Source organism: Schistosoma haematobium, chromosome 3 (genome assembly GCF_000699445.3).
Source record: "Schistosoma haematobium chromosome 3, whole genome shotgun sequence".
NCBI classification, from domain to species: Eukaryota; Metazoa; Platyhelminthes; class Trematoda; order Strigeidida; family Schistosomatidae; genus Schistosoma; species Schistosoma haematobium.
In genome coordinates, this window is record NC_067198.1 from 33,531,404 (window position 1) to 33,549,358 (window position 17,955).

The 17,955-nt window shown below is 33.0% G+C and overlaps 1 protein-coding gene across 1 annotated transcript; it reads left to right on the forward strand.

Moving 5' to 3' along the window:
- The first annotated feature begins 715 nt into the window (after positions 1–715).
- On the forward strand, positions 716–17,232 carry MS3_00005581 (uncharacterized protein). The gene is made up of 13 exons (XM_012936632.3): positions 716–988; positions 3,745–3,831; positions 4,888–5,033; positions 5,149–5,210; positions 5,283–5,372; positions 7,132–7,249; positions 9,919–10,047; positions 10,839–11,025; positions 13,210–13,316; positions 14,115–14,256; positions 15,129–15,453; positions 15,620–15,809; positions 16,862–17,232. The coding sequence occupies exons 2-13, from the start codon at positions 3,782–3,784 to the stop codon at positions 17,017–17,019; spliced, it is 1,704 nt and encodes a 567-aa protein (XP_012792086.1). The 5' UTR covers positions 716–988; positions 3,745–3,781; the 3' UTR covers positions 17,020–17,232.
- Positions 17,233–17,955: the final 723 nt, after the last annotated feature.

Here is a 17,955-nt window from a genome sequence, read left to right on the forward strand (position 1 = left end):
TTTCAAAACCGCTCGCGACACTCTTCAACATGTCCCTTTCACTCTGGAGAACAATAAAAAGTGCGGCTAATCATCTGGATCCTCAAACTGACTTATACGATTTATTTATTTGGGTTCGAGAGTGAGGCTTAGAAATCAATGCTAGGGAGAGTGTGCTAATGCACATCGGTCACGGTAATAGTTACCGTTACACTATTGAGGGTAAACCTCTTCCATGCGTTCAAGAGCATAAAGACTTAGGAGTAGTATTAAGTCATGATTTAAAAAGAATTATGCATTGCAAAGCAGCCGCTGTCAAAGGTTTTCGTGCGTCATGGTCACTTCGCTGAGCGTTCAAATCGTTTGACGAGGAAACGTTTCGAATTTTATATCTCATATATGTTAGACCAAATTTAGAGTACTGTATCCAAGCAGCTAGCCCGTGTCTGGTAAAGGATACTAACTCCCTTGAGCGTGTCCAGCGTGTGGGAACGAAATTAGTGAAGGGTCTTTCTAGACTCCCTTACGATGAGCGTTTAAAACGCCTAAATCTTTTCCCCTTGTTGTATCGTGGGACACGAGGTGACCTTATACTGGCATTTCGTATCTTTAATTATGATTTGGGTGTTAATATGTCTTATCTTTTTGCTGCCTCCAACACTAATAATCTCCGAAGTCATAACAAGAAGGTTCATAAACCACAACCTAATAAACTTATAGTGAGGTCCCGTTTTTCTCATTGAGTAGTCAATCATTGGATCGCCTTACCCGAACAAGGGGTATCAGCCCTATCAGTGAATACTTTCAAGGAGAAGCTGGACCTTCACTGGAAAGCAATGTGTCAGGATTAATACAGGTTGACCAACCTACTATTCTTATTACTGAAGAATGAAGACTGGTATTGAATTTCGAAGAGGGTCGATTTTGGGCGCATATTTAGGTCGTCTAGGCCGAACCGGTGTTGAGTTTAGTTTATCTTGGACTTCGTTGACTAGATTCTTGTTATCCAGTGAGTATATTGATATTAGAGATCGTTGTGGTGAGACTATAATTAACGGGCGACCTTTGAGCGACTCCAGGCTGACCTTGTGAGTGTCCACCTAATAACCAGAACCAAATGAGGACTATAAACATGTGTGAGGAATTAGAATTAGAATTTACAGCTGATGATTAAGGTTAAAAATTAGATTTTGGTTTTTCATCATGAACTGAATTCAGATATAGTGCCGAAACTCTATTTACCCGGATGAATGAGGGAATTTCGCGCCAAAATCCGAGACCTGTTATACGTGATTGGTTCGTTCATAGATCATAGTCTCGCCAGATTTACATGTTTGAAAAGTCTATTGAGCCAGTTAAATGTCATTCAGTTGCACAAGCTGTCGACTTCCTAATACAGAGAACTGATACTATTTCTGGAAAATTAGAAACGAAACTTTCAGACACTTTTTTTCTTCTGTTTTCTCATTTTGTGTTTCTTTTGATATGTCGGGCAACCATATATTCACTTGTCTACCGCGTGGTGATTACGTATTAAAAGAATGTTGCAACGGATATGTACAGTGTTCCCATATTCATATGCACTCATCTTTGCTTTTCACAATATATTAGGATTCATCACCATGTTTTCTAATGTTACGCGATTTTCAGCTTAATATTCAGTTGTTTCCCATGTCAACTCATTTTAAACATATATGCAAAATGTTTGTGGACTATTTATGCAGTACGTGACAATATCTTAAGAAATTTAACACTACTATCTCATTATAGGTCGTTTTCAGCTATGTAGTTGTTTATATTTTATTTTGTACCTTGTCCTGAAGCACTCTGCTAACAGTTTCTGAGGTTTCTACTGGTCAGTAAATGTTTCATTTTTAGGTGTTCCACTTTGCTAGTGCAAAATACGGTCACCAAAAATAAATGATATTCGTATATCACTAAATTTTGAATAGAAGTGCTTTTGAGGTGTTGCTCATGTTAGGACCACCAAGTAATCTATGTTGAGTTCAGGCATGGGGTTTTAAAGATGGGAAGTCGTCTGGCGACAAAATAAATCCTTATCGACTAAGATAGCGGGTGTATGCATTATATACCTAACCACCACCTACGTTGACGAGATATTTTCTGATGTAGGGTGGTTTGAGAGAAAGCTGTGGGTAGCCAAGCAAATACATCAGTACGTAAAGCCAATAACCTTTGCTCTGAGCCATGTGGGGTAGATCCAGACTACCTGATTAGGGTCCTCGCGATTATCGAAGGCAATGAGTGGAGATAATGAGTAACAAATCAAAATTAGTTAAAATGGTGCAAATGCATTCACTTTTTGTTTCTTCTTAGGTTTTAGGAATACCTTGCCATTTTATACTCTACAAACTAATTTTCTAGAATCATATTGTCTATGATTAGTCCTTTCTAATGCTATTGGTACTGTTATTGCTTCTACTACTCTAAGATTTGTCTTGATCATTTTATATCTTTATACTTATATTGTATAATACCACAGATACACATGTTTGTCAGATTAATGTTCATCATAACCGGTAAATGCAAGAGCGATCATTGTAACTGTTTTACATATTTTTTCCTTACTAGTGGTCTCACTTCACATACCAAGTAAATAGTATGTCTACGAAGTCAGAATTCAGTCGGTTATAATCAGCCTAGCAAAAATTTGTTAGCCCAAGTTGCCGTTTTACGTAAAGAAAGCTTGATGTAATTAATAAATATTTGAAATTTCTGTAGTGGGTGCTAATGAAAAGAATTAGTTATTTGACAACTGGTCTTGAGAAAAAAAGATAAATTGGGAAATATAAGGTATGGAAGTATATTAAAGCTTAGGGCTTGAGGAAAGATTAAAAAATTGGTCTATTTACACCACTCACACCGATTCTGAACAAAGTTACTCAACATCTCCAACTCCGGATTACGGTTGTTCCCAGACCCCAACCAGGTATTCTGTATCTACTAAGATGGCTCAGACCAGCGGCTTATGACCAATCTCATATTTTTGTTTGGGCACCCCTAACTATTTTTCCATGTACTCCTCCACTAAACAATATCTCATGTCAGCCAGTGGTTGTGTATACGTGGCACGCATCCGGTTTATCTCAGTTTATGAAGATTTACCAGAAAGGATATAAAATAATTACCAAAGTAACCGAAACAAACGAACTATTTTTATCCATAAAATTGTATTTAAAAATATGAATAAAATTTTGCTTAATGCTTTCTCAAAAGCACCATCTATGTTTGGTTACAGTAATGCTAAGTGTGGAATGTTTTTAGTTTAGTCGAATTTCTGTCATGTATATAATCAGTTACACCGAACCATCTAAATTGTTTAGTTTAATCACTTGTTTTGTAGCTACCGGCCCATATATTTGTATTAACACAGTTATGAATATAGTCAGGTTTTGTGGAACTTGTGTATGTAGGTAGCATGTGACAGCCATGCACAGACATTTACATACTTTGCATCCATAAATTTTTTGCGAAAAAATCTCAGCTGAAATCAATTTACAAAACCCTCAAACATTCAAACTGTTTTGGTGAATCTGAATATCTGTGGGAGATTCATTAAATCCCAAAGATATACTGCACAATCTCTTGTTAATTCATTGTTTTTCCACAGTTGTAAAAAAGGTATAATACCTAGCTGATTGTTTGTACTATATGTTAAATTAACCAAATTTTATTTCTAGCGCAAAAGTTTTATGTCAAACTGGTAATTCTTATCTATTCGCTTGAACTTTTCTAAATAAACAGATTTTGTTACTTGCACAGACATTTACACCTCTATAATATGGAAAAGGGTCAGACGTTTCGTAAACAGAATAAAGAAAAATTGCAAAAGTAAGACGTTTTTTTTGTTTTCTACTCTGTAAATATTATTTAATGTGAACTTATGTACCAACTCACAGGTTTAATAAGAATCTTAATTTCATTTCTGTGCATCAGCTGCATTGCACCTGTGGAACATAAACTCTCCAAAAGATGGCAAGCTTTAATTACAATCATATGATTTCGAGTTGTGTTCTGTACTCCACTCAATTAAGTTAAAATGTATTCAATGAACAGTCAGTTGATTAATTAATTTTTTCCTTTAGGAATCATGCAATAAATTTGCTACTTCGATTCAGTAGGCTTTTGATTATTTTCTAGTTATTACATGTTTCTTGTCACACGTAGTTGGAACATCTGCTTCTAAGTGGCACCCCCTTCACTTCGGCTCTCAAGAAAAAATCAGAAGAAGCACTGAACTCGTCATTTCTTAATTGGGCACATTACGTAATTCATAATTTGTCAATCCTTTCTAATGGTTGTAGAAATTATTAATTATATGAATTAAATTGTATGAGTGTATTTTTTAGGATCCTTAAGTTGCCAAGGAAAATGTAACTCCTGGTCATGTCTTTATTTCTTCATTCTATTTATTAGCACTATCATTACTCTTTCGCAATGGTATTACTTTATTTCTCCTATTCTGTATCTTGACATTATATTATTAGTTTATTCAGTATGTTGCAACTATTCATTGATTACTATATAAATTAGTTACCCTTTAGTGTTCAGTTCTTATTATTGACAGTTTTCTAGTTCATTCAATAACAATCCAACAGACGTGCCTAAAATCAATAAATAATGAAATAGTTTACTGAGAATTTACATTTTAATGTCTAGTGACTTGCTTTGTTCTATATATATGCGTGTATATATATATATATATATATATATATATATACTTGTCTATGATCTCAACACATGGTAAGGGTGAGCTACTTTTCAAAAAGTATTATTTATTTAATAACTTGAAAAATATAAAGTTCTCTTAACCATAATCATTCATTTTATTCACCACTTATTTTACTATCATTGTTATCCTGATGTTTAATTTCTTTTACTATACAGAGAAAGTCACAGTGAAATCGAAAGGAAACGTCGTGAACGAATGAAATTAGAAACAGAATTTCTACACCGTCAAGTACCACATTCACAATGTAAAGATAAATTATCCATTTTTCTTGCCGGAGCCGAACGACTTATTCATTATAACAGTATGTTTGATGCTTATTAATTGCTGTAATAATCATAATGACCATCATTATTGTTATTATTATTATCATCACTATTATTGTCATTCTTTTTAAATACACTCTATACTTTGTTTAGATAAATTAGGAAAAAGGGAATATATCATCAATGATGAAGAGTATTCGCGAATTGTTATCAATGTAAGATTTGTTCATTTCACCTACTTATCAAATATATATATATATATATTTTTAATACATATATACTATTAGACTATTAATGGATTTGGTATACATGTCAAATGTTCCAGTGGTGAAATATTGTATGAAGAAAACTCTGAAAAAGTACTTGATATTCCTCAAGTTAGTTTTTCAATGATTATTTTCATGTGTTGTGAACTGTATTATTGTTGTTATCATTTTTAACGAAATGGAGTTCATAAGCAAATATAATGTATTTGAAAATCTAAACCTAGTCACATAAGTGTTTAGATTAGCATAAGTGACTCTCAAACACTATGGTCCCTGGTATTTTTTGTATCCACTTAAGACTCATTGAATATGAAACTGTACAGATGATCACTAATAATAACTTGATAGTCTAGATTGGCTCTAGAATTTGCTTTCTGGGGCTTGTGTTATATTTTATCTAGCGACTGTTTAACTGAATCTACCATAGTGAGTAGTAATGTAACCTATAATTATGCGAATGAAACTTTCGAAATGAAATTCACAGGAAGAATCTAAGTAAAGACTATCAGTTTATGAATTAAGTTTACAATGCTATTGAAAGGCAGTATGAATAAAACCATTATTCGTCAACCAAGTCTACTCTTACATTTTAAGGTTATTAATCCAAAAACCAGTGCTTTTTCTGAAATATTTTAAGTGCAAATCCACAGTTTTCAGTAATACACAGTAACGTGTAGTGATTTTCGTGTCTACATCAATAAATTATTTGTCTGACAAATAGCAATTTTTATAAAGAAGAATGAAGGCAGCTCAACCTAGAAAATTTCCTATCCGATGATTTCATTCTCTTTACTGAATCACCTTTCTTCAGTGATACAATGGGTCTCTTTCGTTATTGAATATTTTCTTGTCATAATTCAAGTGACTATTCAAGAAATAGGTTACGTTTTATTTAAGCATCAAGACCTGATACAATATTACAACAAAAATGCGTCACACAATTATTTAGCATCAAATGGTCGTTTGTAAATTAAAAATCTATGAGTCAAATTTTAATGAAAAAGCGATCCCACTCTATATTATGTTTAGTTATTGTAGAGGATCATCGGCAAAAATAGAATATATTACAATTAATCATTGTTGAACATACATTTTACTTGTAAAACTTCGAATAGTCTGTTAAATAAAACTTTCACTAGTGATTATGTACCGGTTATCTCCAACTGTACAGGTTTTTCGACAGTTCTGCCTTTACAATGTGTCTCATTACGAGATATGGATGTTGCTCACATTATCGTAAAGCCTTTGTAATGTATATTTTACGCATGAATATCAATATAATTGTGTCTTTTTCTTCTGAAGACCGGTGACTTGGTGGCTATAGCATTCAATTTTCAGCCGATCAGTCGTAGGCTGAAATCTCGATTCGTCCACTTCATTTCGGGTAGTTGGATGCAAACTGACCACAAGCTCACATACACACAAATGTGGTTTAAAATAGATAGACAAAACTATACGCGACTAGTAACTGATATAATTCTTACAATGAGTGACCAAGGTAGAAAATTTACTAACCACTATAGTGTTTCCACCTCATAAACTTATATATTTAGCACCACAATAAGTTATGAGGTTTGATGAACTTGTGTTTACATTATGAGTTGAAAATACTTAATTCGTTAAAACAAGTCGTAAACCGAAAAATGCATTATAATACTTAAGCAACTGAGCAGACTACTGTAATCAGATTAAATTATGATCCGAAATTAAAGGTTATCAAGTCGCGTATGTTTTTCGTTAGTTATTCTTTAATTATCATTAGAAATTTTTTTAGCATTATCAATAAAGTTATCTGACTACTAATAATTTTTTCAATTGTCTTTTATATTATGCTAACATTATTTGCTGTTCGTTTTTCATTTTGTTCTAGAGTAGTTTTCTAGGCAAAACAATTTATGATTTAGCTGAACCAAGTGTTAATACAAAAAGAATTATCACTGATAGCCTCATGTTTTATGGTTCAGAGATGCAACAAGCAAGAGATGGACGTAAGTAATAGTAAAATATATTTATACCATTGTAAAATATGTATTCATATTTAAATTATTTTCGTGAATATTCTATTTTCTCTTATACTGATGAATCTCAAGCAAACCTATGAAGCTCTTTTTTTCTAGACTATAAACCGTATGTGTAACATTTTTATACGATCTAAACTTATTATCCAATGGTTATGTCGTTGAAATACAGGTCAGTTTTAAGTCAAAAATCTTTCACTGAACGATGTTAGTATGTTTCATTTGCCATAATCCTGTTTAGCGTACAAGGTTAATTAAGTGACTTATTTTTACCATCTTGATTGATACGAAATATCAAGTGAACATAAACAAAACCTTTCAAATCATTTACCAGTTTTCTTTAAATTTAGCGCACAGTTTACGCATTTATCTTTCATATATATAGCTAAACACATCGACATCCTTATTAACGAATCTAACCACTGTGCTCATAAGAAACTTGTGCAATCATTATCGGAATATTCAACACTAGACTGAGTTACAAATAACCTACTATACATTTTCTTTTCTTTGCCAATTTCTTCTTCTCAAAAAAATTCTTCCCGTTTTTTTGTTATAAAACTGTAACATTCACTTCACACTTACGTAACAGTTATCACTTCGAATTATCAGTCCTCGTAAAGCATTCTCTAATATTATACTATTACTTACGCCTGTTACTCCATAGGGCATAGAGTGCCGACTAGGATTCTCACACTAACTCTATACTGGGCTCTCCCTTTCAGTTGTTGCCAAATGCCGTTCATTCTTTTGATTTCACCCTTGAATTTCCGGCGTAGTATTAGTTCTTTGGTGTGCTTCCTTTCCTTTTATTTTGAGGATTTCAAGTTAGGGCTTGCCTCGTGATGCAGTTTTATGATTTCCGCAATATGTTTCCTATGCGCCTCCAGCTTCTTTTTTTAATTTCCTGTTCAGTTGGGATCTGGTTTGTTTTTTGCTGCATAAGGTTGTTGCTGCTGTATTATCTTATGCAATGAATCAACTCTGTAACTAAATGTGTGTCAATTCATTCATTTAATAATTATAATATCTTTCTCAATAATTACCACCGTACCCACCACCCGATCTTCCAATTAATTTGTCAATCATTCAGTTATTTTCATAAACGCATTATTATTATTATCTAACACTACCAATTCGGAAATCGAAATTGAGAGTTTGTTGAATAAGATTTTGAGTGCGCTACTGTAATAAGAGCAGTTAACTATTTTCGAACATGAAATATTGCACAATAGATTTTGTAACCTTTTAACATTGAGAAATGGCACGGTTCAAAAAATCAACACCAAAAAATTATTGTCAAATAATAACTTTTTATAGTTACCTGAATATTTATAAATTCTATGGTTTAAATCACGAACTGATCTTAGATAGAACACTACTAAAAACTGGGAGGCACTGGACAACTGTTTTGTCTTAGTATAAAACCCCTCGGTGATGCACATCCATGATGTCTCCATAGGGGACAGAAACGCAGAATCTTCGGTCTCGCAAGCGATCGCTTTACAGTTGATTTGGCATCCGACGGTGTACATATATGACTTCAATCAACTTACAATATTACCCAATCATTATCCATTACATGCAATGGATAACAATCTCCCACTCGACGTTGTTGAACTCCACTGATTATAGCTTCGCACTAGAATGCTCGGAGTCGCATCTTGAATTCAGTTATTAATTAACATATGATTATTCTCAGTATAGATAAAATCATTCAAATGCCAGAGGAGTTTCCGAGTAACTCAGTTCAATGCCATTAGGTTTTGAGTGATGTTCTAGTTAAAATCAGTTCATGATTTAAAGTACAAAAGTTCTACAATCTTCACAAATCTCTATGCATTGATATTATTCATAACTGTTTATGATTTATAAATGTATACAGTGTGAAATTTCAGCAAATCATGTATGTATGTGAATGTGAATATTTTGTAAAGAAATCATGAATCTAACAAATCACTATTCAGTGTGTTGCGGTTAGATTAGATTGAACAGTATTTAAAATTTCGTTGAGACTCTCTATTTTCAAGTTCGAGAGGTGTTTATCGCAGGGAAGAACAATTATTGGTCTACTTTTTAAGTTTAATGGTTTTTTAATGATATCGGCTGGTAAGAAAAGCTTTCCTCAAATTAATTCTTTCTTAAAAGCCACCGAATTGATTGGTAACATACTTTTTGTCCATTGGTAATTCACCTGAAATTATTTTTCTCAATGTTCCTAGAAATTTCGTTATTCGATCCAAAAAACAGTCAAGCTACAGTAGACGTTTACTGAAATAAAAAATTAACTGTTAATGGTTAACCATCGATGTATTCATCATAACACCCAAAGGACATTGCTCCATTCTCTTAAGGTATGGATGCTGTATACCGCATAGTACCGCTATGCCTTCGTTGTTGACTCCTTCCACTCTACTTTATTTATCTTAGTGCATGAAAAGTCTTCAGACATTTGTTTTATAAACAAATAAATCAAGACTTATTTTTCTAAGATTCAATAACAAATGACTAGTTGCGCTAAAAAAACGAGACTCAATAATTCGACTATTCAGTGTGTAATTTTAAGCAACACATTTAAACATTTGCTTATTCTCCTCTTATTCTAGACATTATGGTTTTTGTTATTTACGCTTTTATAGACCTCATTTCACGAAATTTCATCATTGCCATGCGTTGCGGATATAGTATTCCAGTAAAAAATTGTATACGTGGTTCTGATGGTCAACTGTATCGATTTATAGAATTCTGTGGGGATATTGTTTATCAAAGTACGTTATTGTTTGTTTAAATGCGTTATTATATTTAGAGAAAAAAAACCAACACATGTTTCTGCTTACTGGTAGATTTATTCTTCTTGTTTACATTTTCTTCCAAAAATCATTTCGAACCATAAAGAGATAATTATAATCCAAAAAGTTGTCACCTTTGAGGCAAAATATATCATTTAAAAATCATATCATGTGAACTTAGGATTGTTAAATAAAACAAAATTGTTAATTTTGAGATGACTAACTTGCAATGTCAACTTGAATCAGCTTATACGTTAAGTGAAATTATGAGATTCATTAGCAGAATAAATATGGGTCACATAGGATGAGAGAACTAATAGTACAATTACAAATTTATTCCAATGTCCAATAAAAGACTATATTGTGTATAAAGTTATATGAAATCAGTAAGTGGTAAGTGCTAGGTAGATTTATCCTATGTTCGAGAGACTAATAGCAATGCTAAACCAATAATGATATTAATGTAAAGATATGTGAGTAAATATAACGAAGGGGATTATATTTAACTAAGAACGGCTGTAAGTACATTAGTCAGACTAGCTAATTCACTAGTTAAGATTACTATTAATTAAATAGTCCTGATATTGGTCATTGCAGGAGAAGAGGTTGGAGATATTTCTTTTGTACACACAGCTACGTTTTTTTAATCTGGATGGCATTTGCCTATGCCTGTTGATCAGATTTAACTTTATGCATTCTAAACTTAATCATGATGTTTATTTATTATTGTCGTACTGATAATTTTTGAATTATTACTCCCGTACAATTAGATGATAGTGATTGTTCCGAAGCTTATTATTTATTCCGTGGTGTCTGTCGCCCTTTGGATATAGCCTGTCCAACTGTTCCCGATAATTCATTTGACAAACCCACGTCACCTAATAAAACTATCAGTTCTGATCATGTTACTTTACGCATTGGAGTGAATACTTTGTCAATAACAGAAGTTGTTGGAAAGTGAGTGCTACTATTCTTCTTGCTTCTGAATAAGTTATTGACTGTTTTCATTTATTACATAACAGTATAATATAATCGAAAAGCATTAGGTCTAATGATCAAGTTTAATTAACTGCAGAGTGAAAGACCCGCAGAACTGATTTCTTCAATTTCCGATGACATTTAATCATGCATATTTTTTCTAAGTTAAACTCAGGAGTCGATCTAAGCTAGTCCACCATTAAAAACCTGAAAGCACTGGACGGCTATTTCGTCCTAGTATGGGACTCCTCAGCAGTACGCATCCACGATCCCACACGCGGGACTCAAACCCAGGACCTTCAGTCTCGCGCGTAAACACTTGACATCTAGACCACTGAGCAGGCATCTAACGTTGTTAATGGTTAAATTCGATCGGTCCATGATCTTGCGCAACTCTTCATTCATTGTCTGAGGTGAACAAATGTCTCACACTCAACATGGATTGGACTCCACTGGTCACGGCTTGTGACTAGAACTCCAGGAAACCCATCTTGAACCTAGTCACTAGTGAGCACATGATTATTGTGGAGATTGTAGTACTTCAACGGTTGAATTCACGAGTCACTTAACATTATGACCTTTATGTTTTTCATTTTTGTAATGAACGAGAACACAGGTGGGGACGACTAATTCATTGTTTAATACAAAACTACAGAATATCTTGGTAAAATATGAGAACCATACATTTAATAATTCATTTGTAAAATCCCATCATTTGTCCTTCACACTCCGTATGATCCTTCCAGTTCACAATTCCTTTCAATTTCCATTTCTGTTTTCTTCAACTCGATCTTTTTAACCTTCTACTGCCAGCCATTCAACTTTTGATTGGTGTGACATACTACTTATGTCGACAGGCATAAGTAGCATATACCACAATATTTTCAAAGTTGAATTCACGAGTCAATCTAAGCTATCAACATATTTGATATATAAGGATACTATTCTATTAGAAAAAAAAACCTATTCATCTGATTAGTGGTTTTGTCAGCAGCCATCACTCAGCCGTATGGTATCACGGAATATTACCTATCAATAACCATTCTATTTATTCATTTTTACAACCGGAAATTCGTTTATCAGATCAAAAATTATACTCTTAATAACAGTGATAATATAGAAATCTATTGTTAAATGTGGATTACAGTGGATAAGTGCAAGTAATTATATATTCAGTTAATCCAATCCCAAATAAGACTTATTAAAACACTCCCAAATAGTACACCCTTTACAAATCATTAATGTAAAATAAAATACAAATGCAACCCTCAGTTCATGCAAAAATACCGTTGTATAACCACTTTTTCAAGAACTGCTACAGGTCCTACATCTACTTTAACTTGAATGTCAATTACCCAGTAAGTAAATACAAATATTATTTTCCTCAAGCTGAATAAAGAAAAACGCATTTAGATTTTCTACACCAACAAATGCAGCACCGAAACATAAATTCGTCTACCGTATCGCAAATCAGTCTGCTTTTAATGTTAAGTTGACATACCCTATGTAAAATCTGCCTTTCAATACAATAAATCATATACAGTTGTCTTACGATTGGCTGAAACGGTTTTAGATCTCAAGGCCTTTTTGCAACATAGCTGTTTTATCATAATCCATCCTCTTCTAACTAGTTTAAAAGGTTTACCCAAGAGAAAATTTTTACCAGTACACTCGACTGACATCAGTTTGTCGTCAACACCATCTATTTCATCTTCGGAAGACATGCTTTTTAATATAAACTGTGACCCTAGTGTCTGTTCGTTCGTCGGTATTACCAATAGTGTTTGTATAAAGCCCCCTATACTTGTGATTTTCCATCATCTCTCTGTAGCCCGTTTTATGCAGTGCTTCGTTCTTCCGTATCTCCGAGTGGGACTAAACACCAAAACTGTGCATACACTACATTAACATCTAATCATTGTTCTCGGGGTAGAAGTACCGTAACAATCTCTAACTTTTTTAACACAGCTTTCTGGGTCTATGTTTTTAAATAACTCATAGTCATCAATCTACAATATATACATATTAAACACATTTTTTATTCACTTTCTCTTGAGTTTTCCTAACTATTTCAATGCACTTTTAAACATACGTACGCAGTTATTCTTGATGGTATTATATTTTTCATCCTATATTTATTTATTATTGCCCAAATTTCTTCAGTTCACTGTCAATACTTGGTTGGGATGCTAAAGATTTGTTGGACAAACATGTTGAAGAATTTGTTACCATTCCTGAACAAAATATTGTCACACACGCAATACAAGAAAGTAAGTTATATATTGGCGCTCTCTTGTACCAATATTCATGTGTTCAAATAATAATAATAATAAGTTACAGACTTTTATTTACATGAAAATCTTTTTACATTTTATGGACATAAGTTATATGTATCACTACGGATACCGAGTTTTCTCCCTAAATATTTATTCATCATAGGTTAGATTCTGTCTTTCTAACAGTTCGCGGTTGCGTCGAAAGTATTAAAATAGACATCATTGAAAAATGATGTGCTTTGCCACATCAGCACGACGAGATAGAAACAAAAAGATGAATTGTGGGAGTCTAAAGGGATGTGGTAGTATTGGAAGTCAGAAAGACTAAATACTGGAAATATGGTTTAAAAAGACATAGCGGAAAGATATGTATCGACGAATAATGGGATTCAAGATCCAGAGGAAGATAAAGAGTGGATGCATCTGTGTCATTGTGGCAACTACTAGCCACGGTTATCATATGGACCTTAATTAGATAGTCCGCATCTACTAGCACAGCTCAGACCAACAGTCAGTCATTTTATGGACTGATACCGAATCTTGGTTTGACCTTACCCAACTTTCACCAGCTAAAATAACTCGTCTTGATAGGCATACGTTACACATGTCCTAATCAGGAAAGTTTGTGAAGTTACTGATGGCTGGTATGAGCCACGTAGAGACGTGGAGACTTCTAAACCTTGGGAAAATTGCAATACAGACCTCGATACTTTGAAAAAAACACCTGAATTTCATTCAGTATTGAACTTGTTTGCATTCAGTAATTATAATTAACTCCTTATTATATTATAGCTGTTAAAAATGGCTTATCTACAATATTTATTAATTGGTTAAACCATGGGAAAACAAAGTCAGTGTACTTGAAAGCTGTGTTTACAGCCATCCAATTGAATACCTTTCTTTACTGTATTATCTGCAAGCTATATTCAACTGAGTAAGTTACTTTTCTTCCCATCAAGTATACATTTAATTACTAATACCGAAGTTGAAATCAATAGAAAACATGGACAACCGTAATATTGTAGATAGTAGACTTTGAGTAGATAAACCGAAACTCGTATTTTCTATTCAAAATTAATCATACGTTTAGAATTCAGCCCGATAATTTGAATTGTTAGTTGTACGATATATATACTTGTGCTGTATATATGTGAATCGAATCTTTATAGACTAATTGATTTAAGCTCATAAAACACTTGTTCTTCTCAACTAATGAGCAATTTCAACTATTTAGTATTTTTGGAAGGTTATCCAACACATATTTTATCATTACAGTGTTATAGAGATTGTTGAATTTCATTGAAATCACGAACTAATCAAAGTTGGTTGTTTAACTTCGATCGCTTCGTGATTTCAATATATGTTTACGGTCCATCAGCTTCGTGTTTGTTATTAACGAGAAAACTAACACGCAGTTAACATCGTTCTATATACCAATCAGTAATACTCACAAATTAGATGAGTGACATTGTCATGTTTAAGTGGGCTGATCAGTTTCCGTTTTAACAGTGTCAAACATTTTTCAGGATGACTTTCTGACTTGTAGAATTTTTTATGACATAACCCTACTTTGTTTAAAATCTTCTAAGCAATAGAAAGTCACTTCCAATCAAAAGGTAACCTAGCGATTAAAGCATTATGGATTTGAGCCCTACCTCACCCATTTCATTATGAGCAGATGGGTAGCATCCTTGTCATCTATACGAATTATGGCTCGAGGATAAATACATAGACCTGTGTGATAAAGTTACATATAAAACAATGAAAAAGTAAAAAAAATGAATAGTATACACCTTTCATTTTTAGATTTCCTGCGTTAACTCAATCCAAACCAGAACCACAGACACCGGTTTTCAAATCACGAGAGTACTCAGAATTACAAGTAACTAATAACGAAACAATTGCTCCATTTGACTGGAACGATTCATTTAACTACAACACTACAACTAAAATGAAATCAACTGAATTTTCAATGGGATCATGTCAGCATACAACTAACAACAGCATTAACAATACACCAATCTGTAGACCTGATACACTAAACGTTACAGATGAACATCATATTGATCTAGCGAAAACCGATGGGGATGGACATTTTCATGCTCTGGATATTCCATACAGATCTATGCAGGTAATGAAATCTCATTTGGTCCTGTGTGACTTTAATAGAGCATTAATGATTAAGTAAAAATTCAATTTGGTGCAAATGACAATTTAATAATTATAAATCGCCTTTTTTGTATGTTAGCTTTTAGTATTAAAGTAGTAAAATGCATTTTAACAATATTTTTTATTAGGAAACAAATGGACAATGTTCAGTAACTAGTATATCCAATAAAAATGACACAACGCATATTGCTCCATCTACATGTACTTATGGTGAACATTTTGAAACACTTCAACATCCTATTTTCTCTCTTGATGCAGATGACATGATTTCTGTTGAAGCTAATCAAACAAGTGACTCCAAATACTTGCCAGATAATAGTATGTTTAAAAAAATTTTTTGTTACATCAAACTACTTATATTCATATGTAAATACCTTTTGGACCCGTGTAAAACGAACCGAAATGCGAGTAGCTAATAAGACCGTATGATGGACAGCCTATTCTTGACATTATAATTCCATTGTTATCTACAAGGAAGATTACATGCAGAAGTTCACTGTGAAAGACGAAAACTGCTTATCATGATATTATTCCGAAAATATGTGTATACTTTTTTAATTAGCGATAATGCATAACAACTATTATATTGCATAGACTTTCCGAGTTTAACATACAAATCAATAAAATGTTCTTCCTTTCAAAATAACTTCACAGATATATGAACAGTTACCTTGAAACTGACTCCATGCAATATAGTACATTCGTCATCACCAAGTAGGGTAATAAAAAAACACTGGTGAAATACAGACTTCAACCGTGAAATTAATTAAGTTTCATTTTGTTTGACAAAATATTGGGGTAACTGAAGTTATCGAACTAATATGTTACCCATAAATCAGATGACAGGATTACTGGGCAGTTAAATAATTTTAGCTGAGGATAGAAGTTGTCAATTTTTACAAAATCCACTGGATGATAAACGATTGATCAGAAAATGAAAATATTACAAAGCTACTAACGATTCGCAACAGTATTCACAAGATATATTTTAAACTCACGGTAGTCCTATTTCTAACAGGATATTATAGTAGTTAATTAATATAATGTTTACTGCAGAAAGTCATCTTCTCTTAGTGCCCTATAAAGTATTCTAGTCTAACCGACTAAAATAATTTCACTGAATGTTATCATCCTCACTGGTTAATCTGAAGTTTCTGGGTTCTATTTTGTGCAAGTACTCATGAACGGTTCTAAATTAAGATGGAACAACTGATCCGGTAGAACCTAGTTTTCAGGTCGATTTCAATAGTATCTTCAATTTTTTTATTACGTTGACCGTTATATCTTGATATGATGAACTCGCTGTCCATCCTATTCATTGACAATTATTTGATTCAACTAACTGAACTAATTCAATTTTTTTAATACAGCAAATGACTTAAAGCACAATAATAACGATGGACAAGATTGGCGCCAACTTCCATTGAATACTAGTTTCAGTAGTATGTTTTCTGAAAGTGGACTACCTGAATTATTCAGTTCTGATTATATAAAAGATTTGATTGAAGAAGATGTAACCGACCTGTGATATGTTTTTTTTTGTTTCAATAATTTCAAAACCTTTACTACCTATGAAGTATGTGCAATCATCCTTTTTTTAATTTTAAAACTTGATTAGAGAACAATTATTATTTTTCAAACGACTGATTTCACTGACTGCATAATTATCCTCTGTACAACATACAAAAAATATTCTTGTGAAGTGAAAATTCTTCATTTCCTAATATATTTTGTATTAAATGATCTTGTGAATGATATTTGCAAATTAGTTAAATGGATTAAAAACAGACTATATGGACTACCTTTACTACTGGTCTATTGCCATATAAATGTTACTGCCAGACTTGAAGAAGTATGTTTAGTGCTCTTCTAATTATTTGACACATGTAATTACTATAGGTTAAAAAGATAATGATTCATAGGCTCAAATCTTTGAAACCAGTAGAACTTGGTGTAAAGGGGTTGATTAACCAACAAGGTCAGGAGTAGACGATGAACTTTCAGAATGACTGAGAGTATGACACATGGAATAAAAGTTGGATTAGTCTCGATGGTCTTACTGGTACGCAAGCTTGACTGTTAAGGTTAAGGGAAGACTCGTTCACGTCAGTCAAGCAAAAAATGCTGATGAACACTTATTTGATTCTGAACCACTAAAAAGCGACCATGGTCTTTCCATTTATCCCTCATAATATATGTGGCAAACACCAACAATCTTACAGAAATTATAAGTCGGAAACTCATCCAGTTCATGGGGATTACACACTGAAATCTTTCCGCAGTAAATTTTAAGTCTCGATAAATACCTTGGATAACACGTCGGCCTGTACTTTCCAATTAAGTTCTACTTTTAGCCAGGATTTCAAAAATATTCCCTACAGTTCTTATGGAATTTTTCGATAGTGTAAAGTGCACATCATACGGATAAATGTTATCTCTGAACACAAAGACCAATAGTTTTATA

Bases quoted from the DNA above. Each gene is read 5' to 3' on its own strand.
- MS3_00005581 (XM_012936632.3), top strand. From the start codon at position 3,782: ATGGAAAAGGGTCAGACGTTTCGTAAACAGAATAAAGAAAAATTGCAA. The intron at 5,034-5,148 runs GTATGTTTGATG...TACTTTGTTTAG, and splicing joins ACGACTTATTCATTATAACA to ATAAATTAGGAAAAAGGGAA. The intron at 13,317-14,114 runs GTAAGTTATATA...ATTATATTATAG, and splicing joins CACACACGCAATACAAGAAA to CTGTTAAAAATGGCTTATCT.